The 27088-nt window shown below is 64.7% G+C and overlaps 4 protein-coding genes across 6 annotated transcripts; 3 read left to right on the forward strand and 1 right to left on the reverse strand.

The window, feature by feature from the left end:
• On the forward strand, positions 1-3851 carry SP6 (Sp6 transcription factor). Its single transcript, XM_058858094.1, has 2 exons — positions 1-133; positions 2732-3851. The coding sequence occupies exon 2, from the start codon at positions 2748-2750 to the stop codon at positions 3849-3851; it is 1104 nt and encodes a 367-aa protein (XP_058714077.1). The 5' UTR covers positions 1-133; positions 2732-2747.
• A 4027-nt stretch (positions 3852-7878) lies between these two features.
• SCRN2 (secernin 2) lies at positions 7879-16755 on the forward strand. 3 transcript variants are annotated; one of them, XM_058858103.1, is made up of 9 exons: positions 7879-7959; positions 8775-8946; positions 10239-10420; positions 11971-12170; positions 13162-13377; positions 14584-14749; positions 14822-14999; positions 15623-15792; positions 16578-16713. In XM_058858103.1, exons 2-8 carry the CDS (start codon positions 8776-8778, stop codon positions 15779-15781), a joined length of 1272 nt encoding a protein of 423 aa, XP_058714086.1. In that variant the 5' UTR covers positions 7879-7959; position 8775; the 3' UTR covers positions 15782-15792; positions 16578-16713. The 3 variants fall into 3 exon arrangements, with proteins under 3 accessions (XP_058714086.1, XP_058714088.1, XP_058714085.1); XM_058858105.1 differs by having other exon boundaries at positions 7880-7959; positions 8770-8946; positions 16621-16755; XM_058858102.1 differs by having other exon boundaries at positions 7880-7959; positions 8770-8946.
• Positions 16553-20025, reverse strand: LRRC46 (leucine rich repeat containing 46). The gene is given in 8 exon segments (XM_058857615.1): positions 16553-16843; positions 16845-17115; positions 18386-18455; positions 18706-18815; positions 18944-18990; positions 19377-19485; positions 19583-19643; positions 19907-20025. Coding segments are annotated over 8 exon segments (990 nt in total). The 5' UTR covers positions 19938-20025.
• A 1300-nt stretch (positions 20026-21325) lies between these two features.
• Positions 21326-26822, forward strand: MRPL10 (mitochondrial ribosomal protein L10). The gene is made up of 5 exons (XM_058858220.1): positions 21326-21413; positions 22477-22649; positions 24137-24301; positions 25474-25618; positions 26228-26822. Exons 1-5 carry the CDS (start codon positions 21374-21376, stop codon positions 26470-26472), a joined length of 768 nt encoding a protein of 255 aa, XP_058714203.1. The 5' UTR covers positions 21326-21373; the 3' UTR covers positions 26473-26822.
• The last annotated feature ends 266 nt before the right edge of the window (positions 26823-27088 follow it).

The following is a 27088-nucleotide window of genomic DNA, read 5'->3' on the forward strand; positions in this document are numbered from 1 at the left end:
TTCCTGCTCGCCCGGCCCAGTGGGTGCCCCGTCCCTGGGGAGCCGCGCGGGTCCCTCGGGGTCCCCTCGGGAAGCAGCGCCCGCTCCCCGCCGATGAGGACGGAGCCGCCGGGACCTCGCTGCCGCTAGACCCGTACGTACCGCCCGGTGCTACCGGGCTCGGCACCCCCGGGATGGTCCCGGGATGGTCCCGGGGACGTGGCTGCCCTGACCGACGGCTGCGATGCGGCCGCTGCGCTCCGGCCCCGGCAAGTCCCTGCTCGCCACCCCGCCGCGTCCGCTGGCCACCGAGCCCCGGGGCTCCCGGGACACCGCGCTGTGTCCCCCCGCCGCCCCGCTCCGATTTCCAGCGCTACCCCCTTCCCCTCGGGACCGAGACCCCTCCCGTGCTGCCGACCCCCCGCGCCGGTGCCGAGTCCTGCGAGGGGCTGGACCGGCTGGACCGACCTCCCCGTCCCCGCCGCCCCCGGTGCGGCCCCGTTCCCCCCCTCCCCAAAAAAAACCCCGGGGAGCCCCGCTGGGGCTCGGGGAGCGCTGCCGTGGCTCGGGCGGTGGGGACAACCCCGACCCCGCAGCGTCCCCCCGGCCCCGGGGCATCCCCCGGGGCTCACGGCATCCCCCGAGCCCCCGGGCCCGGCCCCCGCCGCCACCCCCGTTCCCCCCGTCGGGGCTCCCGGAGCTGGGGGGCAGCGGCGCCCGGCCGGCCCCGCCGCGGGGCGAGGCACCGGCGGAGCTGGAGACGGGGCCGGGCCGCCTCTGCCCAGCCCGGGCCGTGACTCACGGGACGCTTCACTCGCCGCTGCCTCAGTTTCCCTGCGGTGAAATGGCCAACGCGTCGCTGAGCCCCGCCAGGGAGGGAGGGAGGACGCTGGGGGCCCCTGGGGATTTTTGTCATCATTCCCGGATGGAAAAATGTCCTGGGAGGTTCCGTGCCTGGCTGAGGCAGGCCCGTGGAGGAGGAGGAGGAGGGGGGGGTTCTCCCAACGTCCCCCCACCCATCCCGGTGGTTTTCCCCCGGGTTTGGAGCTGGGATGGGGGAATGGCGCCACTGGTCACGATGGGGCTGCGCTGGGGGGGTCGGTGGGACCCCCGAGCCGAGGGGGGATCGTTGGGGTGCCGGATCAGATGGGGTGGCACCGAGCACGGAGCGCACGGAGGGGTCCCTTCCCCTCCCGTGGGGGTCCGGGGGGGGCTGGGGGACGTCCCTCTGTCCCCACATCTGTCCGTGCCAGCTGCCACCCCAAAGCCCCGTGACGTTTTGTGGGTCTGAGCCCCGATTTCGAGCTCGTGGGGTGCAGGGGGTCTGGGGGGGACCCCGCTGAGCGCCAGTGCGGGTGGGAGCCACGGGCCCCGTCAGTGCCAGCCCCCTCCGACCCCGCTCGTGTCCCCAGGAGGCGGGGACAGCCCCCAGGGTGGGGGTGGGCAGAGCTGAGCCCCCACCGGGGAGCAGGACCCCCAAAATCTGCTCAGCTGCCCCCCCCGGGGGGCTCATCCTGCCACCAGCTCGAGGCCGAGCCCCCACCTGTGTCGGCAGCACAGGTACGGGTGGGTCCCGCCCAGGCGATTTTGGGGACCCCCCCAAAGTCCCACCCCGATCTTTGGGGTCCCCCGGAGTTCCTGGGTGACGCCTGGCAGGGGAAAAGGGGGGGGTCTGCAGGATTGTGGGGACCCTCTCCCTGCCCTGGAATCACAGCCTTGGGATGGGGGGCACTGGGGGGCTGCGGCCCCTCTGTTCAGGGCATCCCCCACCCCAAATCTTCCAGCACCCCCCAAAGGTGTCCCCAAGGGTCTGTCCCTGTCCCTGCGGGGGCGCTGGGGGGGGGGAGCAGTGTGGGGGTGGCCGGGAGGAGGCGATGGTGGCCACAGCGGAGGGGGCTTTCAGCGAGGGGGGGTCTCGGTGGCCCCGCGGCGCCGGTGGGAAGCCGGGGGGCGGGAGCCGGTGGCGGCAGGTGGATTTCGACACCGGGGTGGGGCCCGTCCCCAGTGGGGTTTGCACAGCTCCCGCTGAGTCACGGCCGCCCTGCCGGGAGGCTGAAGGTGCCCCGGGGGTCTGGGGGTGCCCCGGGGGCCTGGGGGTGCCCCAGAGATCTGGGGGTGCCCCGGGGGCTCGGGGCAGCGGGCGGAGCCAGCCCCGAGCCCGGCTTCAAAGCGCTGCCCAGGGCTCCGCTGCCTCATCCCGCTGCCGAGCAGCCCGGGGGTGCAGCCCCCCCAAAAACAGCCCGAGGGCTCCCAGCCGGGCCCTGAGGCCCTGAGGGATTCCCAGCCCGCCTGGGATGAGGGAGAGACAGGTTGGCCTCGGGGCTGCCGTGTCCCCCCGGGACTGCCGTGTCCCCCCGTGGGGACTGCTCTGTCCCCTCGTGGTTGGGGCACGGGCTTGGGGGGTCACCTACGTCCCCCTGGGGTCCCGGGCAGTGTTGGGGGGACGCAGTCGGGGAGGTGACAAAGCAGATGTCGGAGGTTTCCTTGGATTTTGGAATGAGGCACCGACCCCTTCGGGCTGCACCCGTCACCCGCCGGCACCAGCGGCTGGCCCAGGGTCCGCAGGGGAGGGTGGAAGGGGTGTCCCCCCCCAAACTGCTGCCACCATCCCGGTGTCACGGCGGTGTCGCAGGGGGCTCAGCGACCCCCCAAACCTCGGCAGCCGCTGCGCGCAGGGATTGGGGAGGGGAGTGCAGAGCTGTGTCCCCCTCCTCTCACAGCTCTTCTCCCCCCTCCCCGCTTGGCCCCGCAGGTCTGTGCGCCCCGCAATGCTGACGGCGGTCTGCGGCTCCCTGGGATCCCAGCCCTCGGACGCGCCCCGCGCCTCCCCGACCCACCTGGACCTGCAGCCGCTCCAGCCCTTCCAGCCCCACGGCCCCGCCGCCCCGGGGGCCCCCGACTTCGCCTCGCCGCTGCCCCCGCCCGAGCTGCCGCTGCCGGGGCCCGACGACGCCGCCTTCGCCGCCCCCGGCGCCTACGAGCCCCATGGCCCCCCGAGGTTAGAGCTGCCCCCCGACGGCCCCGCCGCCCCCGGAGCCTACGCCAAGCTGCTGCCGGCCGCCCCGGACATGGCGCATCCCTACGAGCCCTGGTTTCGTCCCCCGCACCCCGGCGCCCCCGGCGAGGAGAGCGGAGGTGTCAATTGGTGGGAGCTCCACGCCGGAGCCAGCTGGATGGAGCTGCCCCCCGGGCAGGGCGGGGGGCTGCAGGTGCCCGCGCACCCCGGGCTGCCCGCGGCTCTGGGGGGGTACGGCGGGGCCGAGCACCAGCTCTGCGCGCCCCCCGCTCACCTGCTGCCCCCACCCGCGCAGCATCTGCTGGCGGCCGAGGGGGTGAAGGCGCTGGAGGGGCCCCCGGAGCCGCGGGGGCCGGAGGCGGAGGGCGGGGGGCGGCCCAAGGGGGCCCGGCGGGCCGTGCCCAGGGGCGGGGGGCAGGCGGCGTGCCGCTGCCCCAACTGCCAGGAGGCGGAGAGGGGGGGTCCGTGCCCCGAGGGGGTGAAGCGCAAGCACCTGCACAACTGCCACATTCCCGGCTGCGGGAAGGCGTACGCCAAAACCTCCCACCTGAAAGCCCACCTGCGCTGGCACAGCGGCGACCGGCCCTTCGTGTGCAACTGGCTCTTCTGCGGCAAGCGCTTCACCCGCTCCGACGAGCTCCAGCGGCACCTCCAGACCCACACGGGCGCCAAGAAATTCTCCTGCCCCGTCTGCGGCCGCGTCTTCATGCGCAGCGACCACCTGGGCAAGCACATGAAGACGCACGACGGGGGCAAGGACGGGGCCGAACCCGAGGGCAAAAGCGCCGGGGACCCGTCGGCCGCCAAGGGAGGCAAGAGGGAGCCGGAGGGGGGCACGGCCGCCCCCACAAACTGAGCCGCTGAGCCCCGGGTGGGGGACACGGATGGAGGTGGGGAGGGGGCCGGGGGGACCCTTCGGGGCCGGTCTCCGAAGGGATTTGGGGAGGGGGTGGGCGCAGGGCTGGCACCTTGTGCCGGGAGCGGTGGCGAGGCCGGGGACAGGGGCTGGTGGCGCGGTCCCGTCCCCCGGCGCGGCGTTTGGGGAGCGCCGCAGCCGGAGCTGCCCCGCGGCGGTTTCACTTGTCCCGCTCCCGCTCTCCCGCCCCGCTTCTCCCTCCTTCCACCCCCCCACCCTCATCCTCCCCCGGCTTCCCAAATCTTTTTTTTTTTTTTTCTTTCGGGAGGCTGCTGGCAGGCGGCGGGGCTGTTTGGGAGGAACATCAATGGGAGCCGAAGGAGCGGGAGCTGCCCGGGCACGTCCAGCCCAAAGGGGAGGAAGGAGAAGGAGAAAGGGAGAGAGGAGAGGAGAAAGCCGGGAGCCTCCTCTCGGGGAGGGCGGCTGCAGCCCCCCCGGCCCCCTCCCCACGGTCCCCTCCGAACTGTGGCACCCCCGGGCTCAGCCCCCACCCCGTGCCAGCCGCGTTCTCCCGTCGCCCACGAGGTTTTGGGGGCACCGTCACCCCCGGGCGACACGCGGGGGGTCGGGGGCTGGCGACATCCCCCTGCCCCGTGTGGGAACGCTGAGCTGGCGGGGCTCCCCCACTCCTTGAAGCCCCGCTTTGTTTGTGGGGTTTGAGGATGTGAAACCCATTTTTGGCCTGAATCGTGGCTAAAACGGGGAGGGAAAAAAAAAAATAGAAGTCCTGCGTGAATGTGAGCCGTGGGGAGCTCAGGGGGCTGCGGGGGCCGCGGCGGGCGAGCGGCGAGCGGCGGGAGGTTGCCCAAGCGCACACCTGCAGCTTTCCCACACCCACCGCCGCGGCCCCGGGCGGGAAGCACCGGGGCGGCCGCGGGCCCGGGAGAGCCGGGACGGCCGCATTCCTCCGGCCTGGCACGGCCGCGCTGCCCGCCCGCCGCCCCGAGACCCCCGCCCCTCCCTGCGGGGCATCCCCCACCCCCGGAGAGCTGCCGGTGTCCCCTTGTCCCTTCTGGGGGAGCGCAGCCATCCCCCCCCCGTCCCCTCAGGGACCCCCGTGTCCCCTCCGTGCATGCTGCCTGTCCCCCCGTGGTCCCGTAGCCGTCCCTCCCCGGGATCCCGTCATTCCAGGGAATTCTGCCTGGCCCCCCGTGCATGCTGCCCGTCCCCCCGGGGACCCCATCTCTGTCCCTTCCCAGGTCCCTGCACCTCCCGGGGACACCCCCGGGGCTTCCCCCACCAGGGTCCCCGTAGTTTTCCTCCCCTGGGGTCGCCCCCCTGTCCCCCAGGGCACCCCGTGTTTGTCCCGCACCCCTGGCTGGGGGTCCGCGAATCTCGGTTTTTAGATCTTTTGGGGTCTTACACCCCGATTTTGGCAGAACCCCTCGGACACAGAAGGAGACGCTAAACCCGGGACCTGGGGAGGGGGGGATTTTGGGGTGGGGTGGGGGTCACTGGCTGCTCAAGGCACCCGGGGGTCCCCCCGGCGCTGCCCCCCAGCCAACACCAGTTCAAACCAGTTGGGAATCTGGGGAGGGGGGGGAGGAATTTGGGGTGCGGGGGGGCGGCTGATCCCCTGGTTTGGCCCCATCCTGGGGGTTCTGGGGGGGCCGCATCGGGGGCTGCCCGGGCTCGGAGCACCCCGAGGTCAGGGGGGAAGGGGTAGAGGTGAAGTCGAGCGGGGTCCGTGCCCCAGAGGGCGCCCCGAGGCCTTCGGTTTTGAGTGTTTTATTATTATTAATTATTAATTATTATTATTAATTATTAATTATTAATTATTTTAATTTTATTAAGGTGAAGCCAGGCTTTGCCGCTCGGGCAGAGCGGATGTCCCCAGGCCGAAGCTGTGGCCGTGGGCTGTGCGGATGGGGACGGCTTGGACCCCCTCCGAGGGTCCCATCCTTGTCCCCAACCCTGTCCCTGTCCCCATGGATGAGTGAGGGGCTGGCAGCAGCCCCCCCGCGCCGTGGGGCAGGGACGGGACCCCCCAGCACGAGGTGAAGTCTCGCTGGGGGGGTCTGCGAGGACGCGTCCCCAGCCCCGGCACGGCCACCTCGGTCCCTGCGCGGGGCTCGGGTGACCTGGGCTGTCCGCAGCTCTCGAAGGACGTCCCCGACTCCGGCATTTGCCTTTTCCAGCACAAAATTCACCCCTCGGTGGTCCCGAAATGGGATTTCACCTCCCGAGGGGACCCCGGGGTGGGGGGCTCAGGACCCTCCCCAATGTCCCACCGGGTCGCACCAACGGGATTTTAGCGGCCGAGCCCGGCTCCAGCAGCATCTGGCTGGGGGGTTCCGGCCTTTTGGGGCACCCCACGGATGGGCCGGGGGTCCGTGGGGACTCGGGGTTCAGCCTCAGCGAGCTCAGAGCCGGGAGGGGCCCAGGTGCGCTCAGCCCCCCCAGGTGCGCTCAGCCCCCCCAGGTGCGCTCAACCCCCCCCAGGTGCGCTCAACCCCCCCCAGGTGCGCTCAGCCCCCCCAGGTGCGCTCAGCCCCCGCACCCCCGGGGCTCTGCCTGCCGCGATGGGGCAATGAAGGCTGTAAAACCGGGTGGGGAGGGACGGCGGCCGGGAAACCAGTCCAGCCTGCTGCGGCGTGGGGATCCCGGCCCCGCGCCCCGAACCGCCGCGTCCCCCACCCACCCCCGGGCCGCCTCCCCGGGGCAGGGAGGGACCGGCCCGGCGGGGCTTGGGGGGCGGCTGCGGGCGGGGGGATGGAGCGGGGTGGCCCGGGGGGTGCCCCCCGGCCCTGCGAGGGGAGCGTTTGTGCTGTGAAGAGGCTGCGGGGCTGTGGGGTTTTTGGTTTTGTACTGGAATAAACGCCGCGTGTTTTCCACGCTCCGGCTCTCCGGCTCCATCCCTGCCGAAGGACACGGGGGTCCCGCACCCTGAGCCAAAATTTTCCCCGTCAAATGGCTCAAGGGTTTGGCACCTCCCAAAATTATCCCTGTCAAGGGACTCGGGCACCTCGACCCCAAATCAGCCCTGCCCAGGGGCTCAGGGGTCTGGAATCCCGACCCGAAATCAGTCCTGGCAAGGGGCTCAGGGGTCTGGAATCCCGACCCCAAATCAGCCCTGCCCAGGGGCTCAGGGGTCTGGAATCCCGACCCCAAATTATCCCCGTCAAGTGATCCAAGGGTCTGGCACCCCGACCCCAAATCAGCCCTGCCAAGGGATCTGAGGGTCCGGCATTTTGACCCCAAATAATTTATTTCAAGGGTCTCAAGGGTCCGACATCCCGACCCCAAAGCAGGGGGCTCAGGGGTGCAGCCCCGCGCCCCCACCCCGGCCTCTCCAAGGCTTCTCAGGACGGAGGCTGCGGGGTGTGGGGGTGACACGGGTGGGGACCAGCCCAGCGCCCCACGAGGGTCCCACCCTGCTCCCCTCGGGCGTGCGGGGCGGGCGCTGGTCGGCAGCTCCGTCCGGACACCGCGGGCCGGGTGGGGGGCTGCCCACGGGGCTGCGGGGGGCTCTGACCCACGGGGGGCTCTGACCCACCGGGGGCTCTGACCCACCGGGGGCTCTGACCCACGGGGGGCTCTGACCTCTGACCCACGGGGGGCTCTGACCCACGGGACCCCCCCCAGCACACACCCGGGTCCCCCGTCCCTGCCCCACGGGAGGAAAATTTGGATTCCCGTCCCTGAGCTCTTTTGGGAACGCCCCCGACCCACGCGGGTGCCGGTGCTGGACTCGGTTCCGGTGTCGGTGCCGGTGCCGGTTTCAATGCCGGTTCCGGTGTCGGTGCCGGTTCCGGTGTCGGTGTCGGTGTCGGTACCAGTGTCGGTGTCGGTGCCGGTGTCGGTGCCGGTGTCGGTGTCGGTGTCGGTGTCGATGCCGGTGTCGGTGTCGGTGCCGGTACCAGTGTCGGTGCCGGTGTCGGTGTCACTGTCGGAGCCGGTGCCGGTGCCGGTGCTGGTGCCGGTGCCGGTCCCCGCCGCTGCCGCCGTGCGGCCTCCGGCCACCGGGCGCCGCCGTCGCAAGTCCGGGGCTGGCCAGGGAGGGCCGGGGCGGGCTCGGGCAGCGGCGGCGGTGCGGGAGCAGCGGCAGGTCCGTGGGGACGGGAGGGCCCGCGGGGTCCCGGTTACCGGCGCCGGGAGGGAGGGAGCGGGTCCGCTCCGCGGTCGGTGCTGGGGGGTCCCGGTTACCGGGGCTGCGCGGGGGGCGGCTCCGTTCGGTGCGGAGCTGCGGGGTCCCGGGGTGGGGGGTACCCCCAGCTCACCCCGCCCTGCGGTCCCAGATGTCCCCCAAGTTCCAGCGACCGCGTCACCCCACAGCCCCTCGGTGTCACCCCACAGCCCCTCGGTGTCACCCCACAGCCCCTCCGTGTCACCCCACAGCCCCTCGGTGTCACCCCACAGCCCCTCCGTGTCACCCCACAGCCCCCCCGTGTCACCCCACAGCCCCTCGGTGTCACCCCACAGCACCTCCGTGTCACCCCACAGCCCCTCCGTGTCACCCCACAGCCCCTCGGTGTCACCCCACAGCCCCTCGGTGTCACCCCACAGCCCCTCGGTGTCACCCCACAGCCCCTCCGCGTCACCCCACAGCCCCTCCGCGTCACCCCACAGCCCCTCGGTGTCACCCCACAGCCCCTCCGCGTCACCCCACAGCCCCTCGGTGTCACCCCACAGCCCCTCCGTGTCACCCCACAGCGACCCTGGGGACACATCCCGGACGGGGACGGGGGGGGACATTCTCCTGGGTGCCCACCCCGCCATGGGGTCCCTGATGTCCCCCCAGCTCCGGGCACCTCTTCCTGTCCCCAGACCCCCCCATCCCGCCCCGGAGGGGCTCTGGGGACACCCCCAGGGCAGGGACAGGGGGTTGACATCGCCCTCGGTGCCCGCCCTGCCCCAGTTTAGGATGGCAGGGGAGGTTCCCGTGCCCTCGTCCTGTGACTGTTTTGTGGCCCTGCCACCCCACACGGCGTCCCCCGCTGTCATCTTCGGCAAGAACGCCGATCGTCCCCGAGACGAGGTGCAGGAGATCGTCTATGTCCCCGCTGCCACCCACCGAGCTGGGGACAAAGTCCAGGTGAGAGGGCGCTGTGGCCGGAGCGGCTGTAGGGGTCAGCGCGTCAGGTCACCCCCGCTGTGTGTCCCCAACCCGGGCTGGGGTGGCTGCAGGGACAGGGCAGTGTGTGACAGGTGTCACCTCTGTGTGCCAGGTGTCACCTCTGTGTGACAGGTGTCACCTCTGTGTCCCCCATCAGTGCACCCCCAGCGTGCCAGGTGCCACCCCCAGTGTGCCAGGTGTCACCTCTGTGTGTCAGGTGTCACCTCTGGGTCCCCCATCAGTGCACCCCCAGTGTGCCAGGTGCCACCCCCAGTGTGACAGGTGCCACCCCCAGTGTGCCAGGTGTCACCTCTGTGTGACAGGGTGGCTGCAGGGACAGAGCACTGAGCGTGCCAGGTGTCCCCACGGTGTCCCCACAGTGTCCTTGCCATGTCCCTGCCATGTCCCCCAGTGTCCCCACCATGTCCCCAGTGTCCCCTCTGTGTCCCCTAAGTGTCCCCACAGTGTCCCTGCCATGTCCCCAGTGTCCCCACCATGTCCCCGCTGTGTCCTTGCCGTGTCCCCACTGTGTCCCTGCCATGTCCCCGCCGTGTCCCCGCTCTGTCCCCGCTGTGTCCCCGCCGTGTCCCCATGCTGTCCCCATGCTGTCCCCACGGTGTTCCCATGGTGTCCCAGCTGTGTCCCCACAGTGTCCCCACTGTGTCCCCACAATGTCCCCACTGTGTCCCCACAATGTCCCCACTGTGTCCCCATGCTGTCCCCATGCTGTCCCCATGCTGTCCCCACGGTGTCCCCATGCTGTCCCCACAGTGTCCCCACGATGTCCCCATGCTGTCCCCACGGTGTCCCCACAGTGTCCTCATGCTGTCCCCATGGTGTCCCAACAGTGTCCCCATGGTGTCCCCATGGTGTCCCCACAGTGTCCCCACAATGTCCCCATGCTGTCCCCATGGTGTCCCCGCTGTGTCCCCACAGTGTCCCCACGATGACCCCACGGTGTCCCCTCCGTGTCCCCATGGTGTCCCCACAGTGTCCCCACAATGTCCCCACGCTGTCCCCATGCTGTCCCCGCTGTGTCCCCATGCTGTCCCCACGGTGTCCCCGCCGTGTCCCCCGTGTCCCCGCAGTGTCCCCGCAGTGTCCCCACTGTGTCCCCGCAGTGTCCCCACGCTGTCCCCATGCTGTCCCCATGCTGTCCCCACGGTGTCCCCGCCATGTCCCCCGTGTCCCCGCAGTGTCCCCACGCTGTCCCCATGGTGTCCCCACAGTGTCCCCACGGTGTCCCCGCCATGTCCCCCGTGTCCCCGCAGTGCACGTACCTGGAGATCGAGCAGGTGGAGCGCACTCACGCCGTGGTGCTGAGCCGCCCCGCCTGGCTCTGGGGAGCCGAGATGGGCGCCAACGACTGCGGCGTCTGCGCCGGCAACGAGGGAGTGTGGAGCCGAGAGCCAACGGGAGAGAACGAGGCACTGCTGGGCATGGACCTGGTGAGGTGAGGAGGGGGAGGATGAGGAGGGGGAGGAGGGGGAGGATGGTGAGGATGGACGGTGAGGATGGTGATGATGGATGGTGAGGATGATGAGGATGGATGGTGAGGATGATGAGGATGATGAGGATGGATGATGAGGATGGACGGTGAGGAGGGTGAGGATGGATGGTGAGGATGGACAGTGAGGATGGTGAGGATGATGAGGATGGATGGTGAGGATGATGAGGATGATGAGGATGGATGGTGAGGAGGGTGAGGATGGATGGTGAGGATGCTGAGGATGATGAGGATGGTGAGGATGGACAGTGAGGATGGTGAGGATGATGAGGATGGACGGTGAGGATGGTGAGGATGGACGGTGAGGATGATGAGGATGGATGGTGAGGATGATGAGGATGGTGAGGATGGACAGTGAAGATGATGAGGATGCTGAGGATGGTGAGGATGGTGAGGATGGACGGTGAGGATGGTGAGGATGGATGGTGAGGATGGTGAGGATGGTGAGGATGGATGATGAGGATGGATGCTGAGGATGGACGGTGAGGAGGGTGAGGATGGACGGTGAGGATGCTGAGGATGGACGGTGAGGAGGGTGAGGAGGGTGAGGATGCTGAGGATGCTGAGGATGCTGAGGATGGATGGTGAGGATGGTGAGGATGCTGAGGATGGACGGTGAGGATGATGAGGATGCTGAGGATGGACGGTGAGGATGATGAGGATGGATGGTGAGGATGCTGAGGATGGACGGTGAGGATGCTGAGGATGGATGGTGAGGATGGTGAGGATGCTGAGGATGGACGGTGAGGCGGGTGAGGATGGATGGTGAGGATGCTGAGGATGATGAGGATGGATGGTGAGGATGGTGAGGATGGTGAGGATGCTGAGGATGGACAGTGAGGATGGTGAGGATGGTGAGGATGCTGAGGATGGACAGTGAGGATGGCGAGGATGCTGAGGATGGACAGTGAGGATGGCGAGGATGCTGAGGATGGACGGTGAGGATGGATGATGAGGATGGATGATGAGGACGGTGAGGATGATGAGGATGCTGAGGATGGACGGTGAGGATGATGAGGATGCTGAGGATGGACGGTGAGGATGGCGAGGATGGATGGTGAGGATGCTGAGGATGATGAGGATGGTGAGGATGCTGAGGATGGACAGTGAGGATGATGAGGATGCTGAGGATGGATGGTGAGGATGCTGAGGATGATGAGGATGCTGAGGATGGACGGTGAGGATGGTGAGGATGCTGAGGATGATGAGGATGGATGGTGAGGATGGATGCTGAGGATGATGAGGATGCTGAGGATGGACGGTGAGGATGATGAGGATGCTGAGGATGATGAGGATGCTGAGGATGGACGGTGAGGATGATGAGGATGCTGAGGATGATGAGGATGCTGAGGATGGACAGTGAGGATGATGAGGATGCTGAGGATGGATGATGAGGATGCTGAGGATGGATGCTGAGGATGGACGGTGAGGATGGCGAGGACAGCTGTCCCCGCTGTCCCACCCCTGGCGCTGTGTGACGGGCGCTGCGGGCGCAGGCTGGCTCTGGAGCGGGGCAGCTCAGCGCGGGAGGCTCTGGAGGTGATCACGGCTCTGCTGGAGCGCCACGGCCAAGGCGGGAGCTGCAAGGAGGATCCGGTGCCCTTCGTGTACCACAACAGCTTCCTGCTGGCCGACCGCAGCGAGGCCTGGCTCCTGGAGACCGCCGGCCACTACTGGGCAGCGCAGAGGATCCGCGGTGAGCGGGGACCGGGCGTGCTGGGAGCAGGGGGTGACACTGAGTGACCCCTGAGTGACCCCTGAGTGACCCCTGAGTGAACACTGAGTGACCCCTGAGTGACCCCGAGTGACCCTGAGTGACCCTGAGTGACCTCGAGTGACCCTGAGTGACCCTGAGTGACTCCTGAGTGACCCCTGAGTGACCCTGAGTGACCCCGAGTGATCCTGAGTGACCCTGAGTGACCCCTGAATGACCCCTGAGTGACCCCGAGTGATCCTGAGTGACCCTGAGTGACCCTGAGTGACCCCGAGTGATCCTGAGTGACCCCTGAGTGACCCTGAGTGACCCCGAGTGATCCTGAGTGACCCTGAGCGACCCCTGAATGACCCCTGAGTGACCCCGAGTGATCCTGAGTGACCCTGAGTGACCCTGAGTGATCCTGAGTGACCCTGAGTGACCCCTGAGTGACCACTGAGTGACCCCGAGTGACCCCAAGTGACCCTGGGTGACCCCGAGTGACCCTGAATGACCCCTGAGTGACCCCTGAGTGACCCCGAGTGACCCTGAGTGATCCCGGGTGACCCCTGAGTGACCCTGAATGACCCCGTGTGACCCCGAGTGACTTTGAGTGACCCCGAGTGACCCCCGAGTGACCCCTGAGTGACCCCAAGTGACCCCGAGTGACCCTGAGTGACCCCTGAATGACCCCTGAGTGACCCCGAGTGATCCTGAGTGACCCTGTGTGACCCCTGAGTGACCCTGAGTGACCTGAGTGACTTTGAGTGACCCCAGGTGACCTGAGTGACCCTGAGTGACTTTGAGTGACCCCGGGTGACTCTGGGTGACCCCGAGTGACCCTGAGTGACCCTGGGTGACCCCGAGTGACCCTGAGTGACTCCGAGTGACCTGAGTGACCCCGGGTGACTCTGGGTGACCCCGAGTGACTTTGAGTGACCCTGGGTGACCCCTGAGTGACCCCTGAGTGACCCCTCGGCCCCGGCTGGCACAGAGGGCAGCCGCAACATCTCCAACCAGCTGAGCATCGGCAGCGACATCACGGCGGAGCACGCGGGGCTGCGGGAGCGGGCGCGGAGCCAGGGCTGGTGGAGCGGGGACGGGGAGTTCAGCTTCGGGCGAGCGTTCTCCCTGGAGGAGCAGCCCCCGCGCATGGAGGCGGCCAAGGCGAGACTGCAGGCCGGGAAAGAGCTGCTGCAGCAGCACGCAGGTGGGGACAGGGGTGGGACAGGACAGGGACAGGGGTGGGACAGGGATTGGGACAGGGGTGAGACAGCGGTGGGACAGGGATGGGATAGGGATGGGACAGGGACGGGGGACAGGGACAGGGGTGGGACAGGACAGGGACAGAGGTGGGATAGGGATGGGATAGGGATGGGATAGGGATGGGATAGGGATGGGATAGGGATGGGATAAGGATTGGGGACAGGGGTGGGACAGGGGTGGGACAGGGAGGGGGACAGGAGGGGGACAGGGATGGGGACAGGATGGCGACAAGTGGGGATGGGGACAGGAACGGGGACAAGAATGAGGATGAGGACAGGGATGGGAACAGGACAGGGACTGGAAGGGGGGCAGGGACAGGGACAGGGACAGGGACAGGGACAGGGACAGGGACAGGGACAGGGACAGGGACAGGACAGGGGTGGGGACAGGACAGGGGTGGGGACATCCATCCACAGCTCCCCAAGGGCTGCTTCCACACTGGCAAGGAGCTCTTGTGGAAGCACTGGAGACAGGGATGGGGACAAGACAGGGGTGGGGACAGGGATGGGACAGGGATGGGACAGGGATGGGACAGGACAGGGGTGGGGACAGGGATGGGACAGGGATGGGGACAGGGATGGGGACAGGGATGGGGACAGGGATGGGGACAGGGACAGGGATGGGGACAGGGATGGGACAGGACAGGGACAGGGATGGGACAGGACAGGGATGGGGACAGGGGTGGAACAGGGGTGGGACAGGGGTGGGACAGGACAGGGACAGGGATGGGGACAGGGATGGGACAGGACAGGGACAGGGATGGGACAGGACAGGGGTGGGGACAGGGATGGCACAGGGATGGGGACAGGGATGCGGACAGGGATGGGACAGGGATGGGACAGGGATGGGGACTGGGATGGGGACAGGGGTGGGGACAGGGATGGGACAGGGATGGGGACAGGGATGGGGACAGGGATGGGACAGGGATGTGGACAGGGATGGGGACAAGACAGGGGTGGGGACAGGGATGGGACAGGGATGGGACAGGGATGGGACAGGGATGGGGACAGGGATGGGGACAGGGACAGGAATACCCATCCACAGCTCCCCAAAGGCTGTTCCTGTGCTGGCACATCCCCAGTTCCCAGTCACAGGGCCCGGGGTGGGGACAGCCACCCACACACCGAGGTGGCTCTGCCTGTCCCTGCAGGTCACATCACGGCAGAGACGCTGATGTCCATCCTGCGGGACAAGGCCAGCGGGATCTGCATGGACGCCGAGGGGTTCCGCACGGCCGGCAGCATGGTGTCCGTGCTGCCCCGCGACCCCGCCCTGCCCTGCGTCCACTTCTTCACCGCCACCCCTGACCCCTCCAGGTGGGGCCGAGGTGGGGACAGGGATGTGGCATTCCCGGGAATTCTGCTCTCTCATCCCGGTGTCCCCTCCAGATCTGTCTTCAAGCCCTTCGTGTTCGTGGCCGGCATCAAGCCGGTGCCGCAGGTGAGATCCCCGACGTTCCTGCAGGATCCCGCCAAGCAGATCCCCAGATTCCTGAGCTCCGTGGATCGGCGGCACGAGCTGTACCGCCGGCACCAGGCAGCGCTGGAGATGATGGAGCAGGAGCCGGTACCCAGAGCCCAGAGAGCCCAGAGAGCCCAGAGAGCCCTGAGAGCCCTGAGACCCCACAGAGCCCTGAGACCCCACAGAGCCCTGAGACCCCACAGAGCCCAGAGAGCCTACAGAGCCCAGAGACCCCACAGAGCCCAGAGAGCCCAGAGAGCCCAGAGAGCCCAGAGAGCCCTGAGACCCTACAGAGCCCAGAGAGCCCAGAGACCCCACAGACCCCACAGAGCCCAGAGAGCCCAGAGACCCTACAGAGCCCACAGAGCCCAGAGACCCCACAGAGCCCACAGAGCCCAGAGACCCTACAGAGCCCACAGAGCCCAGAGACCCTACAGAGCCCAGAGACCCCACAGAGCCCAGAGAGCCCAGAGACCCCACAGAGCCCTGAGACCCCACAGAGCCCTGAGAGCCCAGAGAGCCTGGAGACCCCACAGAGCCCAGAGAGCCCAGAGACCCCACAGACCCCACAGACCCCGCAGATCCCACAGATCTCACAGACCCCAAAGACCCCACAGACCCCACAGACCCCACAGACCCCACACACCCCACACACCCCACACACCCTTCCCCACCCTCCAATGGGATCAAACTCCCTGAGCTCTCTGATCCCACCCTGCTCCCACCAGGAGCGGGGCCAGCGGCTGCTGCAGACGCTGCGGGAGCTGGAGCAGCAGGGCCTGGAGGGGATGAGGGAGCTGCTGGAGGGCTCCGTGTCCCCCTGCCCCGAGGAGCTGGCTGACCTCTTCTTCGACTGCGTGGAGGCCGAGATGAAGTTTTACACCTAAACCCCACACAGGTGGGTGGGCTCGGCTTCCTCCACCGCATTTTCCATGGGTAGGGAATCACAAAACATTCCCAGAGTCCCAAAACATTCCCAGAGTCCCAAAACATTCCCAGAGTCCCAAAACATTCTCAGAGTCCCAAAATATTCCCAGAGTCCCAAAATATTCCCAGAGTCCCAAAACATTCCCAGAGTCCCAAAACATTCCCAGAGTCCAAAAACATTCCCAGAATCCCAAAACATTCCCAGAGTCCCAAAACATTCTCAGAGTCCCAAAATATTCCCAGAGTCCCAAAACATTCCCAGAGTCCCAAAACATTCCCAGAATCCCAAAACATTCCCAGAGTCTCACCCTGACCCTTCCTGGCTCCCTCCATGGGTCCCAGCCCCCAGTTTACCCTGGAGGGGTGGGCACGGCCTGGAATGAGGTGCAGGGGGAAGGACAGGGATATGGGATGGGACTGGGGGAAGGACAGGGATATGGGATGGGATTGGGGGAAGGACAGGGATATGGGATGGGACTGGGGGAAGGACAGGGATATGGGATGGGATTGGGGGAAGGACAGGGATATGGGATGGGATTGGGGGAAGGACAGGGATATGGGATGGGATTGGGGGAAGGACAGGGATATGGGATGGGATTGGGGGAAGGACAGGGATATGGGATGGGATTGGGAGCCCTCCCCACAGCTCCTTGTGCGCTTTTCCCCCATTTCCAGCCCCTCAGGATGGCTGTAGGGTGACATCCAGCTGGATTGGGGTGGGAATAATGACTTTATTCCTTGCTGCTGCTGCTGCAGGATATTTGGGATAACTGCCCATTCCCCGCTCCTTTGGCACCAGGCTCCTTCTCCAGAGCCTTGCCTGGGGGCTGGATGGCGCCAGGAGCTCGCTGGGACACTCTGGATGCTGGCAGAGGTGACAGCTGTGCCCCTTGGGGACAGAGCTGGCCCTGCCCCGGCTCCAGCAGCAGAGCCCGGAGCTCCTGCAGCTCCTCCAGCCGCGCCCGGTGCTCCTCCAGGCTCTTCCTCCGCCTCCACCGCGCCCGCCCGGCCAGCTCCCGGTGCACATCCAGCAGGAAATCTGCCAGGACGGGAATTCCAGGAGATGTGGCACTGCCAGACCAAGAGTGCCGCGTGTCCTGTCCCCGTCCGGGCACCTTTGTCCACGGTGAAGGGAATCCTCAGCTCAGGGAACAGCTCCTCATCCTCCTCATCCTCCTCCTCCTCGCTGCTGCTGCTGCAGGAGCCTCCTCCTGCCTCTTCCCGAGCCGTGTCTCCATGGATTGGTTGGGAATCCAGCTGCAGGAGGTGGGGCAGGGCTGCCACCACCAGATCCCTGCGGGAAAAAAACAAGGAAAAGCCAAATTCTCTGCAGCCGTGGGATTGGGAGTGGGTGTTCCATCCTCCCTCAGCCCACTGGAGCCTGGCCTGGGGTTCGGGGGGCAGGAATTCACATCCCTGGGGTTTGGAGAGCAGGGATTCACATCCCTGGGGTTTGGAGAGCAGGGATTCACATCCCTGGGGTTTGGAGAGCAGGGATTCACATCCCCAGGATTTGGAGAGTGGGGATTCACATCCCTGGGGTTTGGGGGGCAGGAATTCACATCCCTGGGGTTTGGGGGGCAGGGATTCACATCCCTGGGGTTTGGGGATCAGGGATTCACATCCCTGGGGTTTGGGGGGCAGGGATTCACATCCCCGGGGTTTGGAGAGCAGGGATTCACATCCCTGTGGTTTGGGGGGCAGGAATTCACATTCCTGGGGTTTGGGGGGCAGGAATTCACATCCCCGGGGTTCGGGGGGCAGGAATTCACATCCCTGGGGTTTGGGAGGCAGGAATTCACATCCCTGGGGTTCGGGGGGCAGGAATTCACACCCCTGGGGTTTGGGGAGCAGGAATTCACATCCCTGGGGTTTGGAGAGCAGGAATTCACATCCCTGGGGTTTGGAGAGCAGGAATTCACATCCCTGGGGTTTGGAGAGTGGGGATTCACATCCCTGGGGTTTGGAGAGCAGGAATTCACATCCCCAGAATTTGGAGAGCAGGGATTCACATCCCTGGGGTTTGGGGAGCAGGAATTCACATCCCCGGGGTTTGGAGAGCAGGGATTCACATCCCTGTGGTTTGGGGGGCAGGAATTCACATTCCTGGGGTTTGGAGAGCAGGGATTCACATCCCTGGGGTTTGGAGAGCAGGGATTCACATCCTCGGCATTTGGAGAGCAGGAATTCACATCCCCAGGGTTTGGTGGGACAGGTATTGGTATTTCATGGAATGGTTTGGGTGGGAAGGGAACCTTAAATCCCATCCAGTTCCATCCAGGGATGCACCCCACTACCCCAGCGTGCTCCAAAACTCTCCTGGCACACTTCCAGGGATCCAGGGGAAGCCACAGCTTCTCTGGGAATTCCATTCCATCCCCTCCCCACCCTCCCAGCCAGGAATTCCTTCCCAATAGGGGAATCCACGTCCCCTTGTCCTGTCACTCCATCCCTTGTCCAAAGTCCCTTTCCCAGCTCTCTTGGAGGTACTGAAAGGCCACAATTTGGTCACCCCGAGGCTTCTCCCAGTTTTTGGGGGGGTTGTTCTCCCCCTCCTGCCCCACCTGTATCCGTCCTGCCGGCTGCACTCGTTCCCGGCCAGGTCGAGGATCCGGAGGCTGCGGGGCAGCTCCTCTGCCGGGATAAAGGGAATGACAGAGCTGGGAGCTGAGCTGGGAGCTGAGCTGGGAGCTGAGCTGGGAGCTGAGCCCCTCCAGCCCAAATTCCTGCTCCCCCCAAACCCCCCCCACAGCACTCCCCTCCCTCCCCAGGCAACTCCCAAAGCAGCGTTTCACCCCCACGCCCGGGGAAACTGAGGCAGGGAGGGCGGGAATGGGAATTCCACGGATCCTGGCAGCCCCCTGGATCCGTCCCTGCTCCCCACCTGTGTCCAACACCCGGATCTGGTTGTGGGACAGGTCCAGGGCGCTCAGGTGGGGCAGGGCCTGCAGGTTTTCCACCCTCTGGATGCGGTTCCCAGCCAGGCAGAGGAACCTGGAGGGCACAGGGAGGATGAGGAGGGGAGGATGTCACAGCCCCACTTGGTCCCAAGGGCTGGAATTTCATCCCACTTTTTTTCCCAGAGAATCCATGGAAATCTCTGGGAGCAGGAGCTGCTGTACCTCAGGTTGGGAAAAGACTCCAAATTCTCCATCTTCTCAATTTGGTTCTGGGAAATAAAATAGCAAAACCCCAGCGTGTTTTTTGTTTGGGGTTTTTTATTTTCTTGTCTGCTGCGTGAAAAATCGCATTTTGGGAACGCTCTGGGATTGCTCCAACCAATGCTGGAGGCAACACGACGTCCCACAGGAGCTTCTGGACAGGGAATGGGGTGGGGGGGGACATGGAGAGACCCCAAAATTCAGGACCCTGAGCACCCTCAGGTTGGGTTTGGAAACACCAGAATTCCAGTGGGGTCAGCATTGTCTGGGAGGGAACGGGGAGAGACCTCCAGGGTGGGTCTGGGAGGGGGAGAAAATCCTCCTGGAGGGAGGAAAACCGTTCCCTTCTGGGTTTTGGGGAGGGAAAACGGGAGCAGAAGCGGGGCTGTGACACCTGCTGCAGGTAGAGGCTGTGGATCTCTGCCATCCTCCGGAGTTTCCCGATGCAGGAGATGTTCTCCCGATCCAAGCGGAGGGTGGAGGTGGGCAGCACCCCTGTGGAGCTAAAGGAACACACAGGGAGGGTTTTGGGGTGTCCTGAACCCCAAATTCACACATTCATAACACTCCCTGCCAGCCCAGGCTGTGTGGGATCCTCACCAGATGAGGGTGGTGACGAGGCTGTCGCTCAGGGTCGCTCCTGGCCGTGTCCCCTCGGGGGCTGTGGGGATTCCGGGTGTGAAAAACGAGGTTCACATCGTTTTTATAGGATTTAAAAGTTTAATAAAAAAGACAATTAGGAGAAAAAATAAAGTAAAGTATACAAATACAGCTGGGTGTCTCATTTATTTTTTTCTCCTAATTGCCTTTTTTTCATTAAACTTTTAAATTCTATAAAAACGATGTGAACCTCGTTTTTCACATATACATATATATATATATATATACACACACATCCATGTCCCCTCCCAGTGTCTCACTCACCCCCACACGAGCTGTCCCCTTGCTCAGCCATGGCTGGGGTGACCTGGGGGTCCTTGTCCCCTCCTCGGGTGGGGGTCTGAGGGAAAAGAGGGTGAAAAAGCTGCGGATTGGGGGTGTCAGGATGGCAGGGATGGGGGGCAGTGCTGGGACCCCCACCCCCAATAATCCAGGGGGATTGTGGTGCTGGAATTGAGGGGAGCAATGCTGGGACCCCCCAATAATCCAGGGGGATTGTGGTGCTGGAATTGGGATGGGGGCAGTGCTGGGACCCCCTCCCCAATAATCCAGGGGGATTGTGGTGCTGGAATTGAGGGGAGCAGTGCTGGGACCCCCACCCCAATAACCCAGGGGGATTGTGGTGCTGGAATTGAGGGGAGCAGTGCTGGGACCCCCTCCCCAATAATCCAGGGGGATTGTGGTGCTGGAATTGGGATGAAGGCAGTGCTGGGACCCCCACCCCAATAACCCGGGGGATTGTGGTGCTGGAATTGAGGGGGGCAGTGCTGGGACCCCCACCCCAATAACCCAGGGGGATTGTGATGCTGGAATTGAGGGGAGCAATGCTGGGACCCCCCAATAATCCAGGGGGATTGTGATGCTGGAATTGGGATGGGGGGCAGTGCTGGGACCCCCACCCCCAATAATCCAGGGGGATTGTGATGCTGGAATTGAGGGGAGCAGTGCTGGGACCCCCACCCCAATAATCCAGGGGGATTGTGGTGCTGGAATTGGGATGGGGGCAGTGCTGGGACCCCTACCCCAATAATCCAGGGGGATTGTGGTGCTGGAATTGGGATGGGGGCAGTGCTGGGACCCCCACCCCAATAATCCAGGGGGATTGTGGTGCTGGAATTGAGGGGAGCAGGGGGAGCAGGAGCCCCGGTGTGGGGATCCCAGAGACCCCCGGGTTTTGGGGCTCACCGGGAGCGGTTCACCGGTTTCGGGGCTCACCGGGAGCAGTTTCCCAGGGTTTTGGGGCTCACCGGGAGCGGTTCACCGGTTTCGGGGCTCACCGGGAGCAGTTTCCCAGGGTTTTGAGGCTCACCGGGAGCAGTTTCCCCGGGTTTTGGGGCTCACCGGGAGCGTTTCCCCGGGTTTTGGGGCTCACCGGGAGCGATTCCCCGGGTTTTGGGGCTCACCGGGAGCGGTTCCCCGGTTTTGGGGCTCACCGGGAGCAGTTACCCGGGTTTTGGGGCTCACCGGGAGCAGTTTCCCAGGGTTTTGAGGCTCACCGGGAGCGGTTTCCCAGGGTTTTGGGGCTCACCGGGAGCGGTTTCCCAGGGTTTTGGGGCTCACCGGGAGCGGTTTCCCAGGGTTTTGGGGCTCACCGGGAGCGGTTCCCCGGTTTTGGGGCTCCGTTCCCTCACTTTGGGGGGCTCGGAGCCGCGCAGGCCGCGCCGTTGCTATGGAGACGGGGAGCACCGGAAGTGGCGGCTCCTCCGCCTTCCCACAAGCCCTTGCGCCAAGATGGCGGCGCTGGGAGGCGGCGGGACGCGATGGCGGCGGGGTGAGAGACCGGGAACGGGAACGGGACGGGACGGGAACGGGACTGGGAACGGGAACGGGACGGGAACGGGACAGGAACGGGACAGGAATGGGACAGGAATGGGACTGGGAACGGGAATGGGAAAGGGAGAGGGAATGGGAAAGGGGCCTGGAATGGGAACGGGAATGGGAACGGGAGAAGGACAGAGAGTGGGATATGGAACGGGAACGGGGCTGGGACAGGAACGGGAACGGGAACGGGGCCTGGAATGGGAACGGGAGAGGGACTGAAACAGGAACCGGGATTTGGAACGGGAATGGGGACGGGACAGGAATGGGAACGGGGACGGGATCGGGACCGGGTCAGGGAACGGGCACAGACCGGGAATGGGAGCGGGGTTGGGGCAGGGCCGGAGCCGGGAGTCCCGCAGCGCTGGGGAGCGCCCGGTGCCGGTTCCGGTGCCGGTTCCGATGCCGGTTCTGGTGTTGGTTCCGGTCCCGGTTCCGGTGGCAGTACCGGTGTCGGTTCCGATGCCGGTGCCGGTTCCGAAGCCGGTTCCGGTGGCAGTGTCGTTTCCGGTCCCGGTGCCGATTCCGGTCCCGGTTCTGGTGCCAGTGCTGGTTCCGATGCCGGTTCCAGTAGCAGTGCTGGTTCCGGTTCTGGAGCCGGTTCCGGCGCCGATCCCGGTGCCGGTTCCGGTGCCGGTCCCAGTGCCGGTCCTGGTCCTGGTTCCGGTGTTGGTTCCGGTGTCGGTTCCGGTCCCGGTTCTGGTCCCGGTGCCGGTTCTGGTCCCGGTTCCGGTCCCGGTTCTGGTCCCGGTCCCGGTTCTGGTCCCGGTCCCAGTCCCGGTCCCGGTTCCGGTTCTGGTCCCGGTTCTGGTCCCGGTCCCGGTTCTGGTCCCGGTTCTGGTCCCGGTCCCAGTCCTGGTTCCGGTTCTGGTCCCGGTTCCGGTGCCGGTTTGGTCCCGGTTCCGGTCCCGGTTCTGGTCCCGGTTCTTGTCCCGGTTCCGGTTCTGGTCCCGGTTCTGGTCCCGGTTCTGGTCCCGGTCCCAGTCCCGGTTCCGGTTCTGAGCGCTGTCCCGCAGCCTGGCTGCCAGCCCTGCAGCTGCTGCGGCGCGGCTCCAAGGCGGTGACGCGGCACTGGAAGGCGATGCACCTGCAGCGGCAGAAGCTGCTGGCCCTCACCGAGTTCCTGCCCCCGCGGCCGCCCGTGCCCCCGCGCTGCCGGCCCCGCCACGCCACCGAGGAGCCGCGGCAGGTGAGGCATGGCACCGGCACCGGCACCGGCACCGGCACCGGGAGGGGGTCCTGAGGCTCTGGACACGGCGGGGGGACACAGCCCGGCCTGGCCTGCACAGGGTGTGGGGTGCTGTGGGTTGGGAGGTGCTGGGAGCAAGGGGAGTCCCCATGTGGAGTCTTGAGATCTGTGGGAGCACCTTGGGGTCCATGGGATCACCTTGGGGTCCATGGGATCACCTTGAGACCCTTGGGAACACCTTGAGATCTGTGGGAACACCTTGGGGTCCATGGGAACACCCTGAGATCCATGGGAACACCTTGAGATCCATGGGAACACCCTGAGATCCATGGGAACACCTTGAGATCCATGGGAACACCTTGGGATCCATGGGAACACCTTGGGATCCATGGGAACACTTTGGGATCCATGGGAACACCTTGAGATCCATGGGAACACTTTGGGATCCATGGGAGCACCCTGAGATCCATGGGAACACCTTGAGATCCATGGGATCACCTTGAGATCCATGGGATCACCTCGAGATCTGTGGGATCACCTTGAGATCCATGGGAACACCTTGAGGTCCATGGGAACACCTCGAGACACTTGGGAACACCTTGAGGTCCATGGGAACACCTTGAGACCCTTGGGACCATCTCCCCCCAGCACCTTCAGCTGTGGGATCACAGCGGGGTCTCACGCCATCCCCCTTCCCCACATTCCCCATTCCTGGTTCCAGGAGGTTCCAAATCCCCCATTCCCAGTTCCAGGAGGTTCCCAATCCCCCATTCCCTGTTCCCAATCCCCCATTCCCTGTCCCAGGAGGTTCCCAATCCCCCATTCCCTGTCCCAGGAGGTTCCCAATCCCCCATTCCCGTTCCAGCAGGTTCCCAATCCCCCATTCCCTATTCCCAATCCCCCATTCCCTGTCCCAGGAGGTTCCAAATCCCCCATTCCCTGTTCCCAATCCCCCATTCCCTGTTCCCAATCCCCCATTCCCGTTCCAGCAGGTTCCCAATCCCCCATTCCCGTTCCAGGAGGTTCCCAATCCCCCATTCCCGTTCCAGGAGGTTCCAGATCCCCCATTCCCTGTTCCAAATCCCCCATTCCCTGTTCCAAATCCCCCATTCCCATTCCAGGAGGTTCCCAATCCCCCATTCCCGTTCCAGGAGGTTCCCAATCCCCCATTCCCTGTTCCAAATCCCCCATTCCCGGTTCCAGGAGGTTCCCAATCCCCCATTCCCGTTCCAGGAGGTTCCCAATCCCCCATTCCCTGTTCCAAATCCCCCATTCCCGGTTCCAGGAGGTTCCCAATCCCCCATTCCCGTTCCAGGAGGACGGCTACGCGCAGGTCCTGTGGCTGTAGGGTTTCCCCAGTCCCAAATCCCCCATTCCCATTCCAGGAGGTTCCCAATCCCCCATTCCCTGTTCCCAATCCCCCATTCCCGTTCCAGGAGGTTCCCAATCCCCCATTCCCTGTTCCCAATCCCCCATTCCCGTTCCAGGAGGACGGCTACGCGCGGGTTCTGCGCCGCCAGGCCGAGGAGTGTCTCCGTGGCAGCCGCATGGTGGCCGTGTGCCAGTTCAACTCCCTGCCGGACGAGGACGTGGCCACGCTGCGGCATTTCCTGCGCAAGCACAACATCCACCTCAAATTCATCCTCAACGAGGTGAGCCCCGCTCCCCACGGGGCATCCCGGTGTTCCTGAGCCTCATCCCGGGATTATCCATCCGTGCCTCATCCCGGGATTATCCATCCATCCATGCCTCAATCCCAGATTATCCATCCATCCATGCCTCAATCCCAGATTATCCATCCATGCCTCAATCCCAGATTATCCATCCGTGCCTGAATCCCAGATTATCCATCCATGCCTCAATCCCAGATTATCCATCCATGCCTCAATCCCAGATTATCCATCCATGCCTCAATCCCAGATTATCCATCCATGCCTCAATCCCAGATTATCCATCCATCCATGCCTCAATCCCAGATTATCCATCCATGCCTCAATCCCAGATTATCCATCCATGCCTCAATCCCAGATTATCCATCCATGCCTCAATCCCAGATTATCCATCCATGCCTCAATCCCAGATTATCCATCCATGCCTCAATCCCAGATTATCCATCCGTGCCTGAATCCCAGATTATCCATCCATGCCTCAATCCCAGATTATCCATCCATGCCTCAATCCCAGATTATCCATCCATGCCTCAATCCCAGATTATCCATCCATGCCTCAATCCCAGATTATCCATCCATCCATGCCTCAATCCCAGATTATCCATCCATGCCTCAATCCCAGATTATCCATCCATGCCTCAATCCCAGATTATCCATCCATGCCTCAATCCCAGATTATCCATCCATGCCTCAATCCCAGATTATCCATCCATCCATGCCTCAATCCCAGATTATCCATCCATGCCTCAATCCCAGATTATCCATCCGTGCCTGAATCCCAGATTATCCATCCATGCCTCATCCTGGGATTATCCATCCATGCCTCAATCCCAGATTATCCATCCATGCCTCAATCCCAGATTATCCATCCATGCCTCGATCCCAGATTATCCATCCATGCCTCAATCCCAGATTATCCATCCATCCATGCCTCAATCCCAGATTATCCATCCATCCATGCCTCAATCCCAGATTATCCATCCGTGCCTCAATCCCAGATTATCCATCCGTGCCTCAATCCCAGATTATCCATCCGTGCCTCAATCCCAGATTATCCATCCGTGCCTCAATCCCAGATTATCCATCCATGCCTCAATCCCAGATTATCCATCCATGCCTCAATCCCAGATTATCCATCCATGCCTCAATCCCAGATTATCCGGCCGGTGCTGGCGCAGTCCGAGCTCAGGAGCCTGCTGCCGCTGTTCGTGTGCCGGAACGTGCTGCTGGTGAGCCCCGAGGCGCGCGCCAGGGAGATGCTGCGGGTGCTGAAGGGAGTCCCGCAGGTCGTGCTGCTGGGTGAGAGCCTGAGCTGGGCTGGGAGCGCGGAGACGGGCTGGGAATGGGGGTTTGGGGTGGGAATGGGGCTGGGAATGGGGGTTTGGGGTGGGAATGGGGCTGGGAATGGGGATTTGGGGTGGAAATGGGGCTGGGAATGGGGGTTTGGGGTGGGAATGGGGGTTTGGGCTGGGAATGGGGTTTGGGGTGGGAATGGGGGTGGGAATGGGGGTTTGGGGTGGGAATGGGGGTGGGAATGGGGGGTTTGGGGTGGGAATGGGGGTGGGAATGGGGGTTTGGGGCTGGGAATGGGGGTTTGGGGTGGGAATGGGGGTTTGGGGTGGGAATGGGGGTGGGAATGGGGGTTTAGGGGTGGGAATGGGGGTTTGGGGTGGGGGTTTGGGGTTGGGAATGGGGGTTTGGGGTGGGAATGGGGGCCCAGCACTTGGGAGGCTCATCCAGGACTGGGAATGTGAGCCCAGGGCTGGGAATGAGAGCCCAGGACTGGGAATGACTCCCCCTGAGGGAGCTGTGTCCATGCAGAGGAGGGATGGGCAGCCTGCAGGGCCGAGCAGTCCCTTCCCAAAGGTCTGGAACATTCCATGCCCATCCCGAGCTCCCCTTTTCCAGGCGCCTGCATCGACGGCACCATCCTGAGCCGGCAGGGAGTGGAGAACTTCGCCCGGCTGCCGTCCCTGGAGGTGTCCCAGGGACAGACGGTGGCAGCCCTGTCCCTGCTGTCCTCCCAAACCTCCTCCCTGCTCCAGCGGGGTCCCGCTCACCTCACGGCGCTCCTGGACGAGCACATCCGACGGCTGCGGGACACGGGGGGAGCCACGGAGCCTCCCCCGGGCCGGAGCTCTGGGAATCACTGAGGCTGGAAATGGAGAAACAATTCCTTCCCTGGCCGGGGGAGCCCCCAGGATAAGGGATTGGAGGATGATGGACACAATTCCCATGGAATCAGCTCCAGAATGGGCGGTCAGGGACTGGAGGTTTGGCACTGAGGCCCTGCCAGTCCCTTGTGCTCCTTTGGGAAGATCCCAGCGGCGTTCCAGCTGTGATCAGGGATCTCTGGGATCAGCCAGAGGAGGAGGAGCGTGGGATGGACCCTCCAAGGAGGATTTTGGGGACTCCCAGCCCCGTGCCTCGGGAATGGGGGTGTGCTATAACACTGATCCCAGCCTGGGATCGCTGTCGTGTCCATTAAAGTGTCTGGAAATGCTGAGGCCTTGTCTGGAATTTTGGGGTGGGGGGGGGGACGTTCCTGCCCCCCAAGGGTGGGGGAGAGAGGGCAGAGCTGCTCCGGGGGTCTGAGGGAGCAGAGCTGGGGGTGGGAGAGGGAAATCCCAGGAAATGCCAGTGTGGAGGGGTGATCCCTCACACCCCCGTGGGTCAGTGACTGCTGGGACTCCTGTGGCTGGAAACACCCCTGGGGTGGCGATTCCCAAGACTTCCATGGGGTGGTAATTCCCGGGATCCCCATGGGAT

The sequence above is a fragment of the Poecile atricapillus genome, chromosome 27 (genome assembly GCF_030490865.1).
Source record: "Poecile atricapillus isolate bPoeAtr1 chromosome 27, bPoeAtr1.hap1, whole genome shotgun sequence".
NCBI classification, from domain to species: domain Eukaryota; kingdom Metazoa; phylum Chordata; class Aves; order Passeriformes; family Paridae; genus Poecile; species Poecile atricapillus.